General features: G+C 54.6%; 6 protein-coding genes across 6 annotated transcripts; 3 read left to right on the top strand and 3 right to left on the bottom strand.

Moving 5' to 3' along the window:
* Positions 1-990: 990 nt before the first annotated feature.
* On the top strand, positions 991-4,518 carry PG985_007482 (flavin containing amine oxidoreductase; the record flags this gene model as incomplete). Its single annotated transcript, XM_066827250.1, has 2 exons — positions 991-1,295; positions 1,389-4,518. The coding sequence occupies 2 exons, from the start codon at positions 991-993 to the stop codon at positions 4,516-4,518; spliced, it is 3,435 nt and encodes a 1,144-aa protein (XP_066684925.1).
* Positions 4,519-6,404: 1,886 nt separating this feature from the next.
* On the top strand, positions 6,405-8,625 carry PG985_007481 (uncharacterized protein; the record flags this gene model as incomplete). The annotated part of the gene is made up of 2 exons (XM_066827249.1): positions 6,405-7,387; positions 7,521-8,625. The coding sequence occupies 2 exons, from the start codon at positions 6,405-6,407 to the stop codon at positions 8,623-8,625; spliced, it is 2,088 nt and encodes a 695-aa protein (XP_066684924.1).
* A 744-nt stretch (positions 8,626-9,369) lies between these two features.
* Positions 9,370-10,575, bottom strand: PG985_007480 (ATP synthase F1 gamma; the record flags this gene model as incomplete). Its single annotated transcript, XM_066827248.1, has 3 exons — positions 9,370-9,498; positions 9,567-10,275; positions 10,511-10,575. 3 exons carry the CDS (start codon positions 10,573-10,575, stop codon positions 9,370-9,372), a joined length of 903 nt encoding a protein of 300 aa, XP_066684923.1.
* A 1,816-nt stretch (positions 10,576-12,391) lies between these two features.
* Positions 12,392-15,503, top strand: PG985_007479 (uncharacterized protein; the record flags this gene model as incomplete). The annotated part of the gene is made up of 4 exons (XM_066827247.1): positions 12,392-12,446; positions 12,656-12,879; positions 12,949-15,294; positions 15,366-15,503. 4 exons carry the CDS (start codon positions 12,392-12,394, stop codon positions 15,501-15,503), a joined length of 2,763 nt encoding a protein of 920 aa, XP_066684922.1.
* Positions 15,504-18,078: 2,575 nt separating this feature from the next.
* Positions 18,079-20,713, bottom strand: PG985_007478 (CorA-like Mg2+ transporter; the record flags this gene model as incomplete). Its single annotated transcript, XM_066827246.1, has 2 exons — positions 18,079-20,180; positions 20,218-20,713. 2 exons carry the CDS (start codon positions 20,711-20,713, stop codon positions 18,079-18,081), a joined length of 2,598 nt encoding a protein of 865 aa, XP_066684921.1.
* A 1,504-nt stretch (positions 20,714-22,217) lies between these two features.
* PG985_007477 (rna recognition domain-containing protein) lies at positions 22,218-23,282 on the bottom strand (the record flags this gene model as incomplete). The annotated part of the gene is made up of 3 exons (XM_066827245.1): positions 22,218-22,960; positions 23,020-23,145; positions 23,231-23,282. The coding sequence occupies 3 exons, from the start codon at positions 23,280-23,282 to the stop codon at positions 22,218-22,220; spliced, it is 921 nt and encodes a 306-aa protein (XP_066684920.1).
* Positions 23,283-23,381: the final 99 nt, after the last annotated feature.

The following is a 23,381-nucleotide window of genomic DNA, read 5'->3' as shown; positions in this document are numbered from 1 at the left end:
TTGCTGCGTAAATTGATAGGTGGTGTTCGTGCGGCTTTCCCTGCTTGCCCCTCTGGAGTTATGCGAGTATCCGAGCCGTACCAATCAATACTCGATTGACATGGGTCTCCTTCCAAGGTAGAAGATAGATAGACAGCATTGGAACTGTGCAATTACTTGTAGAACGTTGATGAAGAGTATAGGTGTGTCAGTGTAAATCCAGGTCAGGCTTGTGGGTTCCGAATGAGGCATGCCGATGCCATCATGCAAGCAGTAGGTTGGTTTAGTTGGGATTCACGTGACGAGCCGGGCGAAACAGAACTGCATCGGAAGTGGCTCCACTTGGACCTGTAGCCGTTCATTACAGCGAATTTACTTACCAGCTCGCCTTCTACACAATATATCTCCCTCTCCCTCGTAAAGACCTTTGTGTCAGTGCATATAAGCAAACGCACGCCCGAGTCGGCCAGATTCAATTGACTCTCGAGAGTAGGGACCTTTATGACCCTCGCCTCCACCGAATTGTCCTCGACCAGAAACCCGAACTTGATAAGCCAATTGCCCGCTGGAGTGGCCGTACACACTGTACTCGGGCAGTCTAGACAGAGAGGGAGAGAGGTACAGTGCCCACTTGCCAAGTCCTCTTACTGTGATCACCTTTTTACCTACCTAGTCGGTCCCTGAACACCTTCTTGCATGGGATAATCGGTGTAAAAGACATTTTGTTCAGACGAGGATGACATGTTGGTTCGGTGTGGGCTAATAAGACCGAGTAGATCGAATGATATGATTATACGGTAGCACCTTCCGTGGCATAGCTGGGGTCGACGAGCGAGGGGGTGTTGGGACTCGCATGGGCAATAACCGCATCCCATATCAAACACCCACAGTCATCCAGTTGCGGTTCTTCCAATTGGCCCAGTCCAACTGCCTCATAATCCGTATATACAATACCGAAGAAAAAACCAAAACCCGTCCACTGTGTCATTCCACCGGCATAACCGACGGATAATGAGTAGTAATCAAGGGACGACGTTGTTGGAGGGGGTGGACTTGACCGAACTGGACCTACATCTGTCGGTGTTGGCAGCATCCTCATCCTCATCGCCCAAGGGCCGCCGTCGTCAGCCTGCCGAGCCCGTGTCTACTGCCACTACGCCTCCCGGGCTTGACACCCACCATTCCGTCCATACCGGCCCGCCGACATCCAAAGGCACACCCAGGACCGAGTCTGAAATCATTGTACGAATAGACGATATGGACATGGATTCTGATATCAATAGCCTATCTGACTCCGCATTGCCGGACGAGACCGAGTAAGTGTTTGCCTACAGTGTCCCTTTAGGGAGCTTTTATTTGCAAATTGTCACAACCATCCGTGTCGACCCCAGTCTTGACCAGTCACATAGGTCCCCGCGTCAAGGCCCGGACCCGGATCTTACCGTCGACGCGAGCCTTCTCGGGTTCCAAGAGAGCTTGAGGAAGTCCACCACCTCAACAGCCTCGGCGCTGTCAGATAATTCTGAGCTCTCGTCGGTTCCTCCTTCGCCCCCCTCGAGCAAAGCCACCACCCCCGTAAACAACTCGGCGGAAGCGCCGGTGCCTAAGACCGAGGCGGTGGCCCCGGAAGTGATACCGAAGGAGGCGATACCCCCAGAAGTGGCGGCGCCAATGGAAGTGACGGCTTCGCCCACCAGCAAAGTCAAGCCACGGCAGGCGTTCGATGTGCGCCCCAAGGTGTCGATACCTACTGACATTGCACCATATGACTATGCACACCAGTGCATCGAAGCGGCCGAGCGGTCGAGACTGAATCCCTACGCCCTGCATCAGGAAGAATACCTGATGCTGCGGGATCACATCAGCCACGCACAAGTCACAACCTACCTCAACATACGCAATGGTATTCTTCGGCTGTGGCTCAACAACCCCCGAATGGGGGTCGCACGTGACGAGGCCATTGGTTGTGCCAAAGACGTCAGATGGTTCGACGTGGCCAATGTATGCTACGACTGGCTATTACGGCGCGGCTACATAAACTATGGCTGCTGTGAAGTCCCCTCATCAGCAAAGAAGCGGTCGAAGAAGGCTTCGCACAAACGCAAGGGCAAGACGATAGTGGTCATAGGCGCAGGCTTGTCCGGTCTGGGCTGTGCTCGCCATCTCGAGGCGATGTCGAAGCAGTATGCAAGACAGTTCCAGGAGATGGGAGAAGAGCCTCCGAAAGTTGTCGTGCTCGAAGGCAGGAGTCGCCTTGGTGGCCGCGTCTATTCGCGAGCCGTCGACGGGAGCCGGAGTCAGCGGCTGTTCGATTTTAAGGGCAAGCGTCACAGCGTCGAGGCTGGAGGGATGATCATCACGGGCTTCGACCGTGGCAACCCCCTCAATGTCCTGGTGAGAGGGCAGATGGCACTTCCGTACTACGCGTTGCGGCCAGACGCGACGCTGTACGATGCTAACGGCAAGCCGGTCGACTCTCACCGCGACTTGCTGGTCGAGAAATTGTACAACGACTGCCTCGAACGAGTCAGCGACTACAAGTTCAAGAACCAGCCTACCAAGTTGATTGAGGGTAACCGAGGTCTGATGGACGAAGGCAAGGACAGTAATTCAGAAGGCAACAAGACCATCGCACAAACAGAAGAAGCAACAGCAGCTTTACCCCAAGCCCCGCCTGTGTCGGAGCAGAGTCTGGGACCTCGTGTAGACCTTGTGCCGGTGTCCACCGATCGAGCGACGGGCAGGACGCACGTTGAGCCAGGCACACCGGCCGCCCACAAGGCTGCCTTTAAAGCCAAGGAGATGGGGTGGGCTCTGAAGGAAGGCGTCACCGTGGATCGGGACCTCGATCTCGAGGCTTTGGCAAAGAACCCCGCGACCACGCTCGGGTCCCTGATGGACGAGGCGATTTCCCAGTATCGAGACATCATCGACCTGACGCCGCAGGACTACAGGCTAATGAACTGGCACATTGCGAACCTGGAATACAGCAACGCTATCAACTACAACCAGCTGAGCCTAGGCGGTTGGGATATCGATGCGGGCAACGAGTGGGAAGGAAAACACACGATGGTTGTTGGTGGCTACCAAAGTGTTCCTTGGGGCCTAGCTCAGTCTCCATCGCCACTGAACATACGCAAAGAGTCTGCTGTCAGAAAGATCACCTATCATCCCGAGGGTAAGGGCGCGGCTAGAGTTGACTGTGACGACGGGTATTCCGTTGAGGCGGACTATGTCGTTTCGACAATTCCGTTGGGCGTGTTGAAGCACGGAAGCGTGGAATTCGATCCACCGCTTCCTCCGTGGAAAACCGACGTGATCGGGAGGCTCGGCTTTGGCATTCTGAACAAGGTCATTCTCGTATACCAAGAAGCTTTCTGGGACTCTAACCGCGACATCTTCGGCGTGCTTCGAAATCCCCTTTCCCGGCATAGTTTACGACAGAGCGAGTACACTTCTCAGCGAGGTCGCTTCTTCCAGTGGTTTAATGTGTCCAACATGAGTGGGATACCGGTGCTTCTCGCCCTGATGGCCGGCGATGCCGGGTTTGATACGGAGCATACTAAGAATGACGACCTGGTGGCCGAGGCTACGGAGGTTCTGCGCGGGGTATATGGATCGAAGGTGCCCCATCCCACCCATGCGATCGTCACGCGCTGGGGCTCGGACAAGTTTGCGCGTGGCTCCTACTCTTCGGCGGGACCTGGGATGAAGCCTGATGATTACGAGACCATGTCGCGCTCGGTTGGCAATCTCTATTTTGCGGGAGAGCATACCATTGGGACACATCCGGCAACAGTTCATGGTGCCTACCTGTCGGGTCTTCGTGCAGCGTCCGAGGTTACGGATGCTATGCTCGGCCCCATCAACATTCCAGTACCTCTCGTCATCCCCAAGGAGTCCGGGGCCGCTGCCGCTGTGCCATCCAACGGCGTCAAGCGCAAATCCTCCTCGGACGCCACGGCGCCGGTCTCGCTCCGAGCCGCCAAGCAGGCGAAGCTCGACGCGCACGAGGACGCGGCCTGGGCGCACATCTACGCGCAGCTCGGGGACCGACCGTGGCGGCCGCAGAAGGTGGCGGGCAACGCGTACCTGCTGTACAGCAAGACGCACTTCGAGGCGGCGCGGCAGCGGTGCGAGCAGGGGCGGCGGCCGGGCAAGGGGCGGCCGAGCCCGAACGAGGTGCGCGTCATGACGAGCAAGATGTGGAAGGAGGCGGCGGCGGAGGCGCGGCGGCCGTTCGAGGAGCAGGCGGCGGAGCAGAAGCGGGGGTACGCCGAGAGGCTCCGGGTGTGGGAGGCGGCGGCTAGGGAGTGGGATAGGCGGGCGGTTGAGGTGCGGCGGGTTTGGGAGGGAGAGGGGGCTGGGAAGAACAGGCCTGTCGTCGGGGCTGCGGCGGATTCGGGGGCTATGGGGGATGTTTCTGCGGCGGCGGCGGCGGCGACGGCTACTGGCTCTGGGGGGCTGGAGAGGAAGAGCAATCGGAGATCGGGTACGCATGGAGGAGAGGGTGGGGATGTGGGCGAGGCTGCGAACTGAGACAGCTACGTTTGTTGCACATATGGTCTGGTTTGCTGGTTCTGTAGGCGCTCACTCACTCCCCATGGATGGACAGCGTCTTTGGATGTGGGTTGTACAAATGGGGGATGGAATGGATGAACCACCTGTCTACATACAAGAGCTTACTTTCATTGTTGGCTCAGCGGCGTTCCACCACCCAGCGGCCGGGCTCCATTTTCCTTGTTCTTCGTCTTCGCCCGTATTGCATCGGTGGTTAGGTGTTCTAGCTGCCGCTTACATGGGACAATAGGCGTTAGCGGGAATGTCAATAGTAGTATAATTATACATGTTGCGGGTACTGTGTGTCGTGTTTGATTGTGTGGGTTTAGATATGCTGGGGGTTGTGATGGGATTTTTGTATTGAGGAGATCACACCTTAATGTGTTTGGGCATATGCTAGGGGTCGGTACGTTGACAATCGGTGCTGGCACTGCTGTGACACCCCATTCGTCGCCTGCGAGGGGTGATGGATTAGGCAATGGAGCCGTCTCCTTCAGCAGTAGCTCCTCCTTGCCCATTTTATGCTGTGCATCCTATTTTAGTACCATATCGGCCGCGTTGCCCATCGGCAGCTCTCTTGGGAAGGGTGGTGAGTGGCTTTCGGGGGGCTATCCTTCGTTTTCCAGGGCGTGCTCCGTGCTGGATATTCCGATGTATACTTCTTCTTGGGCCGATGCTCGACCAGGTGGGCCGCGAAGCTAGATTCAGCCTCAAAATTTCGGGGGTTCTTCGCGGTGCGACGAGTGGAAGTGCTGGCCTTCTTTTTATCCTTGGCCTTTCTCTTCGCGCTGGACGGCTTGTCGCTGCAATCGAATGTGATTTTCCATCCGTGGTGGTCGATGTTGGCAGGGGGGTTGGATGTACTGCTAATTATTGAAGTGCCCCTTATACTAGGCCATTGGCACTCTTCCTCAAGTCGTCCCGGCCTCTTGTCAACAGACATATCAGTCCCCTCTTGCACGGCCTCGCGGAAGAGATCGTCGACCGTCGTGCTGCTATACTTGCCAAGCAGCGAGGGCAGCAGTTACTCGAATACGCCACTCTGGCGGAAAGGGTGAAATGCCAGATAGGACGTATCTCCTGTCAACCACAGAGCAACAGGGTCACCCTCCTATTATCCCCCCCAAAGCTGGCTTTCTTCTTTGTATGATTTTGTCATGTGGATTTGGGTAATTTGACTTGGTGCCATACCTGGAATTATAGGAATATGTTTCATATATGTACTTGATTCTACACACACTTCTGTCCGCACAGGTCCTCCACCAAGTCATATAAGAGGGCATTAGGGCATGATTGGCTGTGGAATGATTTTAAGTTTAGAAATTCCGATGGAAGGTTCTCTTGGATGGATATCTCGAGTTATGCGATGGATGCGGTTTGGGTAATAAGATGCTGGGTGTCGAATCGCGTCAATACCATGCCCTGCGATACTGTATTTGCATATTGATGTTCAGTCATCGATGGCCATGAAAGACGTCAATGTGTCATGCATGCATGGACGTACGACGGAGCGATGCTGATGGCAGTGGTGGTTAGTCATGTGGAATAACAAATGGAAACTGATAAGGGAACATCGTGGGCATAACCACTTAGGTATCCTAATATGGAAACCACACGTCCAGGTCCGACCTACGCAAGTGTACCATGGTAAATCGACATGCTCGGAGCCCTCACCCATCAAACCTTTCCATCAAACAAACGCTTGTATCGATATCGAACAGGGCTTTATCAAGGTTCTGCCCGGGACGGTTGCAGGTTTTGCGGAACATAAAAGTCGGCATTTTTTGTTATCTTCTTACCTCCTCTCTTTTTTTCCCCACCGCCTCTTCTCCGTCGTCAGGGACATTGTGCTTGTGCGGCTCACCATGTCTGGGAAGGATTCGTCATCTGAGGGTGGCGGCGACGCTGCGAATTGCGGGATGGGGGATTTCAACATCCCGGGCTTCTCCGGTAAGCCGAATGCAGCGCAGCGACTGGAGCTGGAGCATCTTGGGGTCCAGCAAGAGAGAGAGCTAATCGAGCTAGAATCTCGACACCAACAGGAACGACGCGAATCTCAGGTAGATGAACCGGATCAACATCGACAAGTGGAGAGACAACAGAACGAGAGACGGCAACTGGAAGAGCAGCATCAAGGGGAACATCAGCGTCTGATTGAGGACCAGCAAAGCAGGAGGATTCTACCCCCCAGGCGGCCTCAAAACCCACCACATCATCCTACCGCCGGTCCCTCCGCCGACGCCGCTACCTCTTCCTTTGGCTCTACAGCCCGTGCCGCTAATGACAGGCCTGAAGACAACCCCCACCGGAAGAATCCGGAGAACTTCTTCGAAAATCTTCGAAGAGAGCGAGAGCAGGTGGACGAAACCGTGGGCTTTAGGGAACCACTCCGATGTGTAAGGGGCATTGCTGCAGACCGAGGACTTGGCGGTGGGGTGCCAACCACCAAACTCCCAGAACCACCCTTCAGGCCCCAGACGGCGGAGGAACGACGAGCCAATCCGTCCCAATGGGCGCCAAGCGTGCCGTATTATATTTCGGCGCCATCGAAGGAGGAGTGGAAACAGCGGTGGCCGAACGCTTGGAAGCCGGACAGCGCGCCGGGCAACGAAAGACCACGCCCCGGACCTGGAGAGATCCTGCCCTTGCCGCTCCCGGCTAGTAAAGGGAGACCGCCGCACCCAGGCGCTGGAAAGGCCTTGCCCTTCCCAGGGACGACGAGCAACGGAGGACCGCTCCCAGGGCCCAGAGATATGCTACCATTGCCGGCGGCGACGACGAAGACTGATGAGCAGAAAACCTTCCGCGCCGGCAAAGAGGTCCAGTGGAGAAGGACGAACAGAAATCGGTAGGTGATCCCTTTTTTCTCCCTCTCTTTTCTTCTTTGAATAAACTCCCCAGGCGTCGATAACTAGTGGTCCTGGACCCAGTTACGTACGTTATTGCATAGGGTCATAGGTGCTAACATGCAGTCTGATCAGACTGGCCGCCACTCAACCGGTTAACCCAAGCGATCATTCATTTCAGGCGCCGCCCAGCGATACCGGAAACAGACAAGGATATGGTCATGGCGCGAACAATGGCGGCCAATTCCCCTATCGCATGCCTCAGGGAGGAGTGCAGCAAGACCAGTCGTCTTTCCACCCCCCACCGGCGGCCTCCAGCTTCGACAGGCCCTTTGGCCAACCGCCTCTTGTACCACGGCAGCAGCAGCCGCCGCAGCATGGCTATCATGCCCATGAGGACTTCCCGCTCAACCCCGGCCTCTTCGTCTCTACCAGAGCAGGAAGGGAGGGGCCGTCCTACCGCGCAGTCTTCGAGGCTTACAGAGCTGCACTGGTGGCGGCGACGGTAACCGGTGGTGATGCTGCTGCTGTCGCCTCGAGTGCTACTGCCGTTCTGGTCACACAGCCGTCGTCCTTGCCCTGGCGGAGGGATCCAGCGGCGTTGTATCATCCGGGACAAGGGCCCCCAGGGGGCGGCGGCACGCTCTCGTCACCGCTGGCGGCGGAGGGGCAACGTAGCAGTAACAACAGGCCGGAGCTACCGCCTCTCCCTTACCTCGGCGAGGGACCTGCCCCCGCTCTGGCCACACCGCCGTCGTCCTCGCCCTGGCGGAGGGACCCAGCGGCGTTGTATCAACCGGGACGAGGCCCCCCAGGGGGCGGCGGCACGCCCTCGTCACCGCTGGCGGCGGAGGGGCAACGGAGCAGTAACAACAGGCCGGAGCTGCCGCCTCTCCCTTACCTCGGGTCGGGACCCGCCCCCGCTACCGCTTCCTCTTCCGCGTTTGCTTCTTCTTCGTCGTCGCCTCGCTGGGCTCGGACGGTGGATCGTGATGAGGATAGGGATACCATCATGCAAACGGTGGGGCGGGATCATCATGGTGGTAATACCACCGAGGAAGAAGAGGAGCAACGTGATCGTTATACTAGTAATACCACAGAGGAAGAAGAGCAGGAGCAACCGGACGACAAGAACAGGGATCAGGCATCGTCTCCGCCGCCCCTTCGTCGCTGGGCTCAGGGGGGTGATGATACGGATGATAGCGGGGACACCATTGTCTTGCCCGAGGAGGACGAATAGAGGGTTTGCTAGCAGACCGACGGCGACGAAGGACGGGATGGCGACACCCATGGGGTATGATCGCACGCTACCGGATAGCATGGAAACTTGGCTGAAACTTGGAGTATTGCTGCTCGGGGGGTCCTCCCGAAGGGTAGGGACGTTGGTTGGGTGGTCCGAAGTAGTAGCTGGCCGGCAGGCGCAAAGGTGAAGAAGAGGGTGTTGTTGGTTTATTCTGTATTGGTTAGGGGTATGCATTGTGCTTGTGCTGCATGGTTTGGGGAAGAAGGATAATGCCTCCTCCGTGTTGTCCAGCGAACTGGTGTATAGATGTTGCTTTCTGCATTTGCTGTGCCCATAGGGACGCCAGCGACGCGATAGGGGCTCACAACATAATTGATAGCACTCACGTAGATGGTATTCTATCAATATAAAAATGCGAAATATTGCACGTTATTTGAGCATATTCTCATAAGCAAAGTTTGAAATGCTTCGAGATATGAGTATCGAAGAAATGTACTCGCACATGGCAGTTAGGGCCTGCGATGCCCTTATCAAAGGATCTATATATATCGCAATTGCATAAGCATGCCATGCCGTACGCGTTCCAAAAAGGGGGCAACAGCAAGACGCAAGATTCGGAAGTTCAGAAATAGTTTATTGAGGCTTTAGTACACGGAGGGCCTAGGGTACTTGTTACAAAGGGAATTATGCGTGTGAACCGCTCCCCTCCCGTCTCTCTATCTTGTCGCTTCAAGCAGCAATTTACATGTCCGCGGAGGCCGTAGCACCAGTGATAATCTCGACCAGCTCTCCGGTAATGACGGCTTGACGGGTTCGGTTGTACAGAATCTGGTACTTTCCGATCATCTCACCGGCGTTCTTGGAGGCGTTCTGTAGAAAAGTGGTCAATACGGAATCTCGACAGTGCACAGTTCAGGGGGGGGGGGGGGAAGACTTACATCCATGGCGTTGCGACGGGCAGAGATCTCGCAAGCGTGACCCTCGGCCAGAGCCCAGTAGAGAGAGTTGGCAAGAGCGTACTCGCGCATGTTGGGGATGAGCTCCTCATCAACCTCGAAAGCGGAGAAGTTGGGAGAGGCGGCAATGGCCTCCTCAGAGAAAGCGTCGATGATGGTGGGCTCGTAGCTGGTGGCGTTGACGAACTTGTTGTAGAGGATCTTGATGCCGGAGTACTGGGTCTGGAGCTGGACAATCTGGTCGGCAATGGCCTGGGCGTCGGCGAAGGTAGGGACGTTCTTGCCAATGCCGGCGAAGTTCAGGACAATGTCGTTGCCGTTGGTGCGGCCCAGCTGGGAACGAGCCTTCTCGCCGATGATGACGAGGTCGGCCGAGCCCTGGGGGATGGTGCGGCGGACCCATCGCGACAGACCGGAGTGAACACCACCGCAAAGACCCTTGTCGGAACTGCAGATAACGTAGAGAGGCTTCTTGTCCTCGCTCTCGAGGGCCTTGGTCTCGGCAGCGTCGTAGACCTCGTTGGAAGCGGAACCGTACTTCTGGGCGTCGGTCATGGCCCGCTGGGCGCGGGTCAGCTTGGTGGAGGCGACAATCTTCATCGTCTTGGTGATCTTCTCGATGTTGCGAATCGACTTGAGACGACCCTCGATCTCACGCAGGGTAGCGTAGGTGGCCGCATTCTGGGCAGTGCTGCGCGGGCGAGCGAAAATAGTGTCAGCTTCCAATTATTTCAATATGTAACTCAACCCACGAGCTCCATAGCCAAGTTGAGTGAGTGTCTTTTGCGTCATCTTCACAAATCCGGACCCATTGGTCGACGAGCTCCCATCTCTCAAATACAGCCCTGGGCTAGCAAGCTGTCCTATTCCAAAACTTTTCCTCTCCGAATTGTCACCACCCCAACAGCAGAAAATGTCCGACGTACCGAGCAGGAATAGCCGCAGCTACGGCTCCAGCGCGCAAAGCCGGTCTTGCCGCCCTCGAAAGCATCGTGGAGGGTATTGGAAGGTAATTGGTGTCCCGGGTTCGATTCTCAGCGGTGACACGATTGACCACGGATACTCCTCGCGATCAATTGGTCTGGGGTCGATGGAGGGTGGTTGAATGGATTGATTAACTTGGAGTCGGTTCAATTCGGGCTCAACTGTCTGCTCGAACTCGCTGCTACCAAGCAAAGCTCCATTTTCCCTCTCGTCAATTTTCGGCACGGGCCTAACTCTTTCCGACCAAGCTTCCGTAAGTACCCCCAGCCAGGTAAGGTTTTCCAGCGTAAAGCCTTTCCGCCGGGTTCTCGCAGCACCAGCCACACACACCAGCCTCGTCCCCAATCAACTCAATGTTTATCCGATGGGATCGTTTTTCTCCACCGCGATCTTGCCACCTGTTCGCAGATTATGTGACGGCTGGTGGCTCCTTTTGGATTTTTCTGATACCGGCACACCTCCCTCCCTTCCCGTGTTCTCTCATTCTCTCCCCCATTGTTCTGCTTCTGTCGCAGGGTGGATGCTCTCGGCGTTTAACGTAAGCGGAAAGAGACCACTCATTCCTCCCATGCTGCCTGCATGCTTATGCTCCGAGGCTCCCTCACACGCCCAGTCTCGTACACACGCCTCGGAGTCGCGCTGCCTCGCTGCCTTTTCTCACTTGCATCCAAAGTAGCAATTACAGAGCCCACTTATTCAGCCCAGCCATTCCTCCTACAGACACTAACAATAATTTTTTCTTTTCCCAGGCGGCGGAGTGGATGCCGCGCTCCCTGCTCGCTCGCTCACTGCTGCTCTCCCCCTACGGAGTACTGCCTATGTCATGTCACACTGACAATTCTTTGTGGAAGAGTTACAGCCACATTCTTCCTTCCACCAGCCGAGCCTCCTCTCATTGGCTTGACGTTGCCGACTCGCGCTTCCAGAAGCCCAGAAGGTACTGTAGGTAGGCACTCCGTCAGTCAGTGATTGAATCTGGGTGTCTCGCCCGTTTGACAATAGAACGTTCCTTCAATGCTGGGGGCAGAAAACCCAATGGTGACGATAAGCAATAGTTACATCTTATCTACTCAATTTTATTCCTGACAATCATCATCGTTTCCATTCATCCATCTACCAAACAAATCCTTGACCTATAGTAGCGAGTAAGTATTGTGGCTAGAAGTGGATAATCTGGATGCTGGAAAGCGCGGAGCCGACAGAACAGCCTTTCTCTACTTTACTTTCTACTGGCCTTTTCTCTTTGCAGCAGTATTCCATCTGCATCAGCCATCCACTCTTTGTTAACGCCACCACTGGGGGCGAGCCTAGTGACAACTGCCTCTCGCAAGTCCAGACTTGGGTAAGGCTTCTCTTCTTCTTCTTTTCTCCCCCCGGTAATCGCAGTGAGCCGTACTTTCCCTCTTCCTTTCCTCTTCCTCTCGGGTTTTGCTGTCCATTCTCCTATAGACTCGGTTGGCTTCCGTAGCAAGAAAACCCGGTTTTAAATGGACAATCGATCAACAATTCACACAAATCTAGGCTAACCACCCATCGATTCACCTTTTCTCTATTCGACCTTTGGCAACTCTTGGTGGATGTTTACTCGACGAGCACTCTGGAATAACCGTTGGCTCCAGGGTCTCTGTTGAAAATCCTCGGCCTGGCCTCCTACGGTTACTACCTTTGACGCCAGCCTTTCAACAACACCCTCTACCAAGTCCACCTTCGGCCTTCGAGGACTAACACGCCAGCTCCCTAGAGAGAGCAGCTTGGTTACGCAGATCCTCCAAGCACATCGACGCCCTCACACGACGCGACAAAGCCGCCCAACCACCACCATCATGTCTTCCGATCTATCTGACGACGACATGCCTTTGGCACGCCCCAATGGCAAGCGTAAGTATTTTTTCCGAATTGCATTGGATCCAGCCCAGGTCGCGTAATGCGACTGCTCACGATGCGGTAGCCCGCGCGGTTCCAACCACTTTGACTTCGCATCCCTCGAACCCGACCCATCTATCTACGCGACTGCTACTTTGGCTGGCCTCCTTCGAACCACTTCATTCCGGTCCATCGCAAACCGAACTAATAATTTTTTCTTCTAGTCTCCAAAGATACCATCTCGAAGTCGGAAGACAAGGCTATGGACAAGGGCGACTCAGCAGGCACTCCGCTGCCTGCTCCGATTTCCATCCGCAATGGCCCCGTCCAGGATGCCGATGCGATGGATGTAGACAGTCCTGCGGTCAACGGTCACAAGCGGAAGGCACGAACATCACTCAGCAAACCCAGCTACAAGGATGAATCCGACAGTGATGACCAACCCATGGTATGTACCTACTCTATGTTCATCCAAACGGCTTCGCCCAAGCCTTGAATTGTGACTGACCCGTTTCAGCTCAAGCGCCAAAAAAAGAAGACGGCTGTTTCCGACGACTCTGACGATGATGTTCCCCTGACCAAGCGAAATTCGAGATTGCCGCCCAAGGCGAGCAAGAGCGACATGCTGGATGCGGACTCGGATGACGACGACAAGCCTCTACATGTTCAACTGGCGCAGAAGAAGAAGGACATCGAGAAAGCCGCAGCAAAGGATGCTAAGAAGCCTGCACCAAAGAAGAAGCCTATCAAGGACGAATCTGACTCAGACGCCCCTCTTGCCAGTGCCAAGGGTACGAAGCGACAGTCCAACGGCACTGTCAAGAAGACGAATGGTGTCAAGAAGGAAGAATCTGATTCGGATGCGCCCATTCGTAAGAAGGCGAAGCCTGCACCAGCTGCTGCCAAGGGCAAAGCTGCTGCTGCTCCCGCCAAGGGCAAGGCCGCCACCACGGCCAAGGGCAAGGCCGCTGCCACCGCTGCTGCTAAGAAGGGCGCAAAGGCCAAGAAGGAGGAAAGCGAGGAACCCGCGGAAGGCGACGAGGAAGAGTTCGAATGGTGGAATGCGCCCAAGAAGGAGGACGATTCTACCAAGTGGGAAACCCTCGAACACAATGGAGTTATGTTCCCTCCGCCTTATGAGCCTTTGCCCAAGCACGTCAAACTGCTATATGACGGTACACCGGTCACCCTTCAACCAGATGCTGAAGAGGTCGCGACTTTCTTTGGTGGCATGCTCCATCAGCCTCACCACGTGGAGAATCCTACGTTCCAAAGCAATTTCTTCGCCGACTTTAAGAAAGTCGTCGACGAGACGGGCGGTGCTAAGGATAAGCAGGGACACAAGGTTGACATCAAGAAGTTCGATAAGCTCGACTTCAAGCCCATCTTCGAATATATGCAAGCCCAGAGCGAAATGAAGAAGAACCGGAGCAAAGAGGAGAAGAAGGCTGAAAGCGAGGCCAAGAAAGAGCTCGAGAAGCCTTACAACTTCTGCAAGTGGGATGGAAGAACCCAAAAAGTTGGCAACTTCCGAGTCGAACCTCCTAGTCTCTTCCGCGGTCGTGGTGAGCATCCCAAGACCGGTAGACTCAAGCTGCGCGTGGCGCCCGAACAAATTACTATCAACATCGGCAAGGAAGCCAAGGTGCCTGCGCCTCCGCCCGGCCACAAGTGGAAAGCAGTCCAGCACGACAAGACGGCCACTTGGTTGGCTATGTGGCAGGAAAACATCAACGGTGCGTACAAGTATGTTATGCTTGCCGCGAACAGTGATGTCAAGGGTCAAGCCGATTTCAACAAGTTTGAGAAGGCGCGTGAGCTCAAGAAGTATATCGACAAGATCCGCCGGGATTACACCCGCGATCTCCGTGCAGAGGTCATGGCCGACCGCCAAAGAGCTACAGCCATCTACTTGATCGATAAGCTCGCCCTGAGAGCCGGTAACGAGAAGGACACTGAGAATGAAGCTGAGACCGTCGGATGCTGTTCTCTCAAGTTCGAGCACATCACGCTACGGGAACCCGACACCGTTATTTTCGACTTCTTGGGCAAGGACAGTATCCGTTACTACGATGAGGTTAAGGTCGAGCGCCAGGTCTTCAAGAACCTGAAAATGTTCAAGAAGCCGCCCAAGGGTGAAGGCGACGACATCTTCGACCGACTTACTACTTCATCGCTGAACAAGCATCTGTCCACGTACATGAAGGGTTTGACTGCCAAGGTGTTCCGTACCTACAACGCCTCATACACGATGAGCAAGCTGCTCGGAGAAATGGAGGCCAACACTAACCTGACCATGGCTGAGAAGATAGCCGTCTACAACAAAGCCAACCGCGAAGTGGCCATTCTGTGTAACCACAAGCGGACAGTTGGTGCCAACCACGAGGCGCAGATGCAGAAGATGAGTGACCGTATCAAGGGGCTCAAGTATCAGAAGTGGCGCACCAAGGCCATGATGTTAGCCGTGGACCCCAAGCAAAAGAAGAAAAAGGGTGCCGAATACTTTGCCCTCGACGAAGACCTTGATGAGCAATGGATCCAGGATCACATCAAGTTCCTAGTGGAGGAGGAGCGGACCAAGACGACCAAGAAGTTCGAGAAGGAGAACGAGAAGCGCAAGGCCGATGGCGAGAAGCCGCATCCCGAGAAGGAGCTCAAGACTCGACTTAAGGAGGTCGATGAGTACGAGAAGCAGCTTAAGAAGGAGGCCAAAACGAAGAAGGTTGAGCCCGAGGGCAAGTCCCCGTCAGTCGAGAAGTACGAGACGGCGGTTAAGAAGATCGACGAGCGTATTCACACCCAGGAGATCGCTGCCGCCGATCGCGAGGGTAACAAGGAGGTTGCCCTGGGTACCTCCAAGATCGTAAGTCTACAACCCACATCCTTTGCCAGTCTTCCATTTCTCGAGCAATTGTACTAACCTTACTCTTACAGAACTACATCGACCCCCGCCTGACCGTCGTCTTCTGCAAGAAGTTTGATGTGCCCATTGAGAAGTTCTTCTCCAAGACGCTGAGAGAGAAGTTCAACTGGGCCATCAAATCCATTCAAGACGACGAGTGGGAGTTCTGAGCGCACCTTGCTTCCTGTTTTTGCTTCATGCTCCCCGATCTCATCCGAACCTCGTCACCTACTCAACCATTACTTAAAGCAACCATGTTATAATTGTATATCTGTACTATCATGCATATCCAACGGTCCACAGAGATGGAGAGACCTAAAGATAGTTTAGCTGGACTCAGCAGATCCAGCAGATCTAGCAGATTCTAGGCTTATTACGGTCTTTTTTCTTGGCCTCGCCGCGTCAGCTCAGCCTCAGGGCTGCCATTCCCGCTGGCAGGTTACTTCTTGTGACCTTGCCGGTAGGTTTGGTGCCTCAACCAGCTGCAGCGTGCCTCCACTTGGCCTATTTGCCCTTTGATTCATCAAAGCGTTTGCGTTTGCGTTGCGTTTGCGTTGCATCAATCAGGGGAGTTTCGCCTGGACTGGACGTTGGCAGATTATCCGCCCATTACTCGTCATCTCAATAGGCCGTCTTCTTTTCCCGACTTGCATATAGACGCAATGAAAAAGACGTAAATTACCTTATACATTAGTGCACCATTACCGCTGTGAATCCTGCTCTCTTCGTGATCTCGAAGCCTTGTGAAGGTCTTGCCTTGTAATGGTATTGGGTGAATTGTACTCCGTCCTGATCAGTGTTCCAGATCCTCGTCTGTGGTTCAGACTGTGCTATCGAAGCAAGCACAGGTTCCAATTTTCGGTGACTTAGATTCCGACGTTAATGTGATCGATCTCGATGGACCTTAACCGCTGACGAAACGCAGGAAGACGCAGGGCCAGATAGCGTTGGGGATAGGCTAGGCCAGGCCGGGCTACGTATATAGGCATTCCGTACCTGAAAGTCCAAGCTTTTTACTTCTTGGTTCGCATATGCGTTGGCAAAAATGACACGACCTGCCCCTATCCCATATTTGTGGGGTTCGGATAGGGGTAGCTTCTGCATTTCTGGGGCCAGACCTCATCTACCGGATTACCGTCAGTGTTGTATGACATTAGCGGCCGTTGATGTCAAAAGATAAACGCACGATTCTGACGTGGTCTCATTCCAATCTCGTGAGTGTTGATTCTGGGGTCAAGAGGCTCTCTTGTATCCATTGATCCCAGCCAACGTACTGTGTGGGCTTGGGGAATCTTGGGGGAGGGGGAAAGGGGATGTCGAAATTCCCCTAGTCAGGACACCAGAAAGCCACGAATTGACAACGAGAGCAGATCCATTGCAAGTGCATGACGAGACGAGAGACAGAACCGCAGGTTTTTGCTGTTTATCACTTGCTAGAGACATAAATAACTCTTTTCGGTCAATGTCTGCGTGTACCAGTCGGTGCTGCGGCCTTCGACCCTACGTAGGGGCTTGTCGTGCCTAACACCGAAGGCAAGCGGCGAGGAATACGCGGCATAGATTCTAGTCGACAGTCATCCGCGACAATAATCTATTCTCCAGTCCATAACATGCGCCACTCATGGAGAGACGCAGGCAACACGGGGGCAGCAGCAAGTCAACAGAGGAGCATATTAATAAGAACACCCCTTCACTCCGTGAACATTACCCCCAACCCAGACAGAGAAACACCTGGCGAAATATGCTCCTATTCGTCTTACTCACTTGCTCATGAGATGATGGAAACAGTTGACACTAAAAGCCATTGCCCATTTATCCGGGCATCGAAGCGCTCGGTGGATGTCTTGACCTACCACCATCGATTCACCCAACATAGACTACATAATGGAAATAACAAGCTGACAATATCCAGCACCAATGATAAGGAATAAGAATTGCACACATACTTAGCCTAAGCAGTGCGTGAACCTCAAAGGCGAATACCGGCACAAGGCACCGCGAACCCTATCTTCTTTCCAGGGAATACCCGGCCGGGAAAACACCAGCTGGCTGGCCCTTCACCGCTGCGGGTTTTTCCTCCGATGTGTCTGCCGGCTTCCGTCGCACCGAGTCAAGTCCCCTCACCCGAGTTGTCCGGTTCCGAAGCTACGACTAGACCGTCCCCCGATTGCGGAACTTGCCCTGCTTCATCATTGTATGCAGGCGAACAGATAATTCTCCCTTGAGCTTGCATATAGTTTAGTGTACCTACCCCCCACACCCCTAAAATCGGATCAAGACCGACAAGTACGTAACACCCCGTCCCGGGGACTTGTGACACAGACGACTGCGCGTCATTTGGATAGTCTGATATGGCAATCTTTTGTAGTTGCAGTTGTAGCTGTTATTGATTATGGAACAATTTCTTGCTGTACTAGAAGTTACTACTAATCTGTATGTCTAAACCCCGATGCCGTGTTGTTTTAGCCAACCCCTTTGCCCCCGGCGGCCCAAGCCCGTAATGCATTTGTACGTACCATGTATGTATGCTGATACTATGCTAGAGAGGTCAAAACGAATAAATAGAAGTTGTGAAGTGAAGTAAAGCACCAAGTAAGGACCCGTGATTCCAATGTGTAACACCATTTACTTCGCAGTCTCGTTACAGGATGCCCTCCATTAACCAAGCCCAATAGAAGAAGGGATATATCACTAAGCAGAGATTTGAGGGAGTATGGAAGAGAATATTGACTTTCTTCTCTTTCTTTACACAATCTTGTAAACCCTCTTGGCAATGAAGAAGCACCCCATGCCGAACATGAGAAGCCCGCCCGTGATGCACCAGAACCAGGTGAGGTTGCCCTCGTACTCCTGGCCCGGCACCCACACGTTCATTCCCCACAGACCAGTGATGATGTTCATAGGCAGCACGATAGTACCGAGCACCGTGAGCTTGCCGAGCGTGTCGGCCGTCATCTCGGAGCGCTCATTCATACGAATGTTGATCTGCGCCAGGTAGTTGCCATGAGATCGCGCCAAAATCACCTCGTAGTGGCTCAGGTTGGACGTCATGGTCACAATATGGTCCTGGATGTCGCCAAGGTACAGACCGATCTCGCTGCGGGGTGCCACCTCCCAGTGCTCGTTGCAGCGCTTCGCAAAGCCCTTGATGACGTCGGCCTTGTTGCCCAGCAGGCGGTACAGCCCCATGACCTTCTTGCGGCAGCTACCAACCCGCTGAAGCATATCACCGTCCGATGGTATTTCGCCCGCCATCGTATCGCCTGCGACGCTCTTCTTCTCGCTCGAGTCTTTGTCCTTTCGTCCATCCCTTTGTCGACCGTCCTCTCCACCCGGATCACCGCCGCGATGTGCCATTAAGATCGCGTCGTCAATGTCGTCAACCTCTTCCTCGATCTTTTGAATCAGCGGCACAAAGACGTCGGTAATATCGTCAATGATAGCGTAGGAGATCCAGTCAGCACTCAGCACCATGTAGTCCTTCAGTTGACGGATACGTCGCCGCACATTAGCGGGGTGTGGCGTCTGCTGAAAGTGGAAGGATATGACGCCCTCACGGAAGACGACAAGGTAGAGATTCACAGGTTCCAAGTGAGTGGACGATTCGGAGTCCTGATCAAAAGAGCGGTAGTTCACAAAGTAGTAGTGGCGGAAGAGTTCGACCTTCTCACGCTGCTCCTGCAGCATGATATCCTCGGAAGTCAGGGGATGGATGCCGAAAGTCTTCTGGATCACTTTCATTTCGGCCTCCGTCGGAGACAAGACGTCGAGCCACCACACAGGCCGATCGCCATACCGAATTGGCTTCTCGGGTCTGGGGCTCGGTGTCTTGGTTGGCGATTTGAAGCCCGTTGGCGACTTGAAGCCCATCGGAAGGCCCATCGGCGTGGCCTCGCCAGACTGGTGGCGTGATGGCATAGACGACGATACATGCTCAGACTGACGAGTAGTATCGGTCGATTCGTGGCGGGTTTCGCGATTCGAAAAGGACATTGAAGGTACCTTCGACAAGGTCTCCCCGTTCCTGAGCGAGGAAGAGAGATGTGTGTTCATCATAGTGGGCAGCTCCTCCAATTCGTCTTCTTCGTCGTCTGACGAATCGGATAAGATTGGCCTTTCCGGGACGAAGAGCTCCTTGAAGCTGGCATCGGGCTGCACCAGCTCCGAAATGGTCTGGCTGTGGATGGTGCTTTGGAACTCCTCGTTGAAGTAGGTGAAGCGGTAGGGCGCATCTTCTTCGGCCCTGAACCACCCCTTGTGTATCGGCCGCAGTCTGCCGTTAATGAGCTGAGGCTCGGTGATCTTCTTGATGCGCCGCTCATCGCTACGGCCTTCCTTTTCTATCCTGCTCCACTCCTCCAAGATGGCCAGATCGGGCCATTTCTCGCGACGGCGTCGGCTGCGGCGCATGTTGTTCCGCTGATCCCGCGCCTGGTGCAACTCATCGTCGGCAATCTCGGACATGCCCTCCTGCGGGAAGCAAACGTCTTCCTGGGCCTCAAGCGCAATAGTATGGCGGCGCTGAAAGCTGGGAGATCCATGCAAGTGATCGCCCGTATCCTCGTCGCCGAGGCTATTCACATCGTCCTTGGAAGCTGACGCCAGCTGATCCAGCATGAGCTCATCTCCAAAGTTCACATCCATGCGGTCCATACCACCGCCCAGCCGCGGCGAACCGGGCATGGATGGCGGATAGTTCACATTGTAGCGTTCAGTTCCCGGGGTCGGCGGGCCCAGCAAGCCTGATTGGCCGCGCCAGCTTGATTTACTAGAATCGCGATGCTGCCGGCCGCCCCAGCTGTTCATGCCATCACTCGAGCCGTAGATCCTAAGATGACGATTCTGTTCTGGCAGGGCCGCCCGGAAGGAGGGGCGCACTCTCACTCATGCGCGCAACTTCTTCTTGTTCATCCTCATTATTGTCCTCAATCACCTGGCTATCATTCCTATAGGCAGTGCGCGGTCTGGGCGTCTGCTGTTCGCCATTTCGGGAGAGCTGGAACGAGGCAGCTAGGATCGTGGACGGCCTCCGAGGCCTCGAGCCCCAAGGGTGCTCGCGGTGGTCTAACAGGGCTTCGCTTTCGATGCTGGTATTGCTTAGATTGCGCCCGCGCATGTAGAAGTCGTTGGGGCGGCTGGACGTTGACTCATCGCCTCCTCGGCGTGGGGATGACGGGCCGCCATCTTCGTCGGTGGGTGCTGCAAAGGACTTGCGCCGAGGCCGACGGTGCTTTCGGCCGCCTCTGTGCTTCTTTTTCTTGGGGACTTGCGAACCCGGCGAGACATTGGAAGATTCGGCTGGGGTGGTCTGAGATGGACCGGGGAGATTCGGCCTCGACGACCGGTCCAGGGGGGAGAAGGGATTGCCTGAGGAAGCCATCGCGCTTCCCGCTCTGTCGGATCTATCTTATCAATTGCAGGTGGGCTGTGCCTAGAAGCGAGCTGGCATAGGCATTGGCAATGCGTAGGATTGAATTTGGGAATATCCGGACAAAGAATGCCGGGCAAAAAATGTCGAGCTAGAGAAAAAGCTGATGGGATTTTCGGGGGTGACAAGGTTGGAGCTGCAAGAATGCGCTGGATGGGTGTCGAGAAACGAGAAACCAATATTCAAGTACAGGGCCTGTAAGCCGCTGATAGGATTACCGGAGATGGCCAAGTACTGTACTGCTCATCGGTTCCAGGTACAACACCTTCAACTTTAGGGCGGTCTATCCCATTCTAGGTCTAGCGTTCGTTCCTGGCTGTCAAGAGCCGTTTCCTGCATCAATGATGGGCTCCGGGGAAACACAAGACATGTACGGGCGATCAATGATCTGGTTGGGATATGTAGAATACTGGCAAAGGGTGAGAAAGAGGGAAAAGGACGAGGTTTTGGACACCAAGCAAAAAAAAGGCGGTAGGTATGTAGTAGATCCAGGACGGCCTGATGATTCTTTTTTATTACCGCGTGTACATGATTAGGTTGAACTCTATTTTGGAATGTTTCGTTTGGGGACCTGCTTAGGACTGGCTGCTGAGGCCAGCGCCCTCTTAGCTGTTCGACTTTCATCCGATATTCACGTAGTTCCGGCTCAATAGGTATGTACTGCAGTACTGGGATCTGGGAGCGGTACTGTCTTTCCGGCTGAAGTACCTGGGTTCTCGTAATTGGCATCGATCCATGGGTAAGTGATGGCAGGAGGTGGGACTTTGGGTAATAGTACGTCATCGTTCGGTTTTCACGCTACCGACGCATGGTCAGCAAGGTAGGAAGGAGACTTGTGTGGTTTTTTCCAGTCATGTCCGCTAGTTACCTACGGCCCACTACTTTGTGCTGTGCTGTATATGCTATGCTATGCTGTGCTACCCCTTTCAATCGAATACCTAGCTGCCATCCAGCGTGCGAAGATTAATCGAAACGTACCGGGGGAGAGACCGTATCATACTTTCCGCAATTGGTCTACCTGGGGCAATAATTGGACGCACGCACGAACTATCGTAGCCTCGCTCGCGGCACCGGCACGGGTGTGCTCTGTGCTGGGCAAGACTGCATGCACATGAAAACTATCTTTGCATTACCACATTGAGAGATTAGTAGTACATCCCATCCAGGAACAGTAGTTTCGTGACTGGCAATCCTCAAAACTTCAGATGATTTTCGTGTCTTTCCGTTTTCGCGTAGCTGCAACTGCAACTGCACCTGCAACTGCAATCCGAGCCTTCGGCTCATGTGGTATCAAGTAGACCCTATTGACCCCTGCCAAGATCGCCACACGTCCAACTGAATACGCCTTAAACGCCTTTTTCCCTTTGGGTAGCCCTCTTGCTTGCTATATACTGATACAAGCCATACACGTAAACCCGATCATATGTCGCATGTCGCCGAGTAATCATCGGTGATTCTAACGCTGCTGAGGCATGAATTGGGCACGCAGACCCATGATCGTTTGTCGCTCGGCTTCGGGAAGTTGGTCAATCGTAGATTGAGGCAGTTCCAGGACCATCTTCATGAGCTGCTCGGGATCCTGTCCTGCCGCTGCTGGTGCCGGCGCATAGCTGGGCTGAGGCGCCGCCACAGGGGGTGCAAACCCAGCAGCGACCGGCGGGGTCGAAGTGGCAACGCCAGGGAAGCCAGGCATCACCGAAGGTGGGTAACCAGCAGGCGGTGCTTGAACTGGGGGCGGCGCATTCTGATCGACCACGGAATGAATCGTCTCAGGTGACACCAGTCCCATGAGCAGGAGGGCCTGAAAGATGGCGTACGACAGCTGCGGGGCCTGATTAAGGAGCTCGGTAGCGCGTGCAGGGTCGGTCGAGGCCAGAGATTTCATCTGCGTCAGGATATCGAGCAGCTGGGCCGGAGGCAAGGTGTGAAGAGTCCGTGAAATGGCGTCGTGGAAGCTCACCCCGGGGGGCAGCTCTTTTCCTGGGGGCAGAGGCGGCAGCGAGCCGGCAGGTGCAGATTGGGGTGCAGCGTTGGCGGTTCCATTCGAGTGTTGGCCGTAGGCACCGGTGTTGGCGGTATTGCTCGGTCCAGACTTGTCCTCGTCCTGGTCGACGCGACCCTCGGTGCTGTAGTCGACGCGCAGCTTGCGATTCATGACTTCGTAGTCGTTCAGGTTTCTGACGGCCGAAGCTGCCGAGTCTAGTACGCGATCAAGTTAGTATTCTGGGATGGTAAGAGCTTCTGCAAGGAGAACGTACCAGCGTCCGGATATTCGGCAAAGCCAAAGCCCTTAGGTCGACCGGTTTCTCTGTCGTACACGAGTCGGAAGTTGAGGACCTTGCCTGCGGTGCTGAAGATGTCGGTGATCTGCTCTTCGGAAAGTCCTGTTGGGAGAATGAGAGTTAACGGCTGTTGGCTTGCATGAGACAGCGGGGAGGAGTGCAGGCAAGTATTGGGCGGTGGACTCACCATAGGGGATGTTTCCCACAAAGACGACTCGCGAGGGTGGTTTTGAAGACATGTTGACTGGCACTATGGAGCTCGTTCGCGCGGGTCTAATGCAGCAAAGGGAAGGAAGCGGGAAGCGATGTGAATGCGCAGCGCGGCGACTTCACGCGCA

This window comes from Apiospora marii (genome assembly GCF_038362585.1).
Source record: "Apiospora marii strain CBS 49790 chromosome Unknown utg000004l_segment0_segment1, whole genome shotgun sequence".
Taxonomy (NCBI): Eukaryota; Fungi; Ascomycota; class Sordariomycetes; order Amphisphaeriales; family Apiosporaceae; genus Apiospora; species Apiospora marii.
Note: the sequence above shows the minus strand (reverse complement) of the source record. Positions and strands in the feature narration are given on the sequence as shown.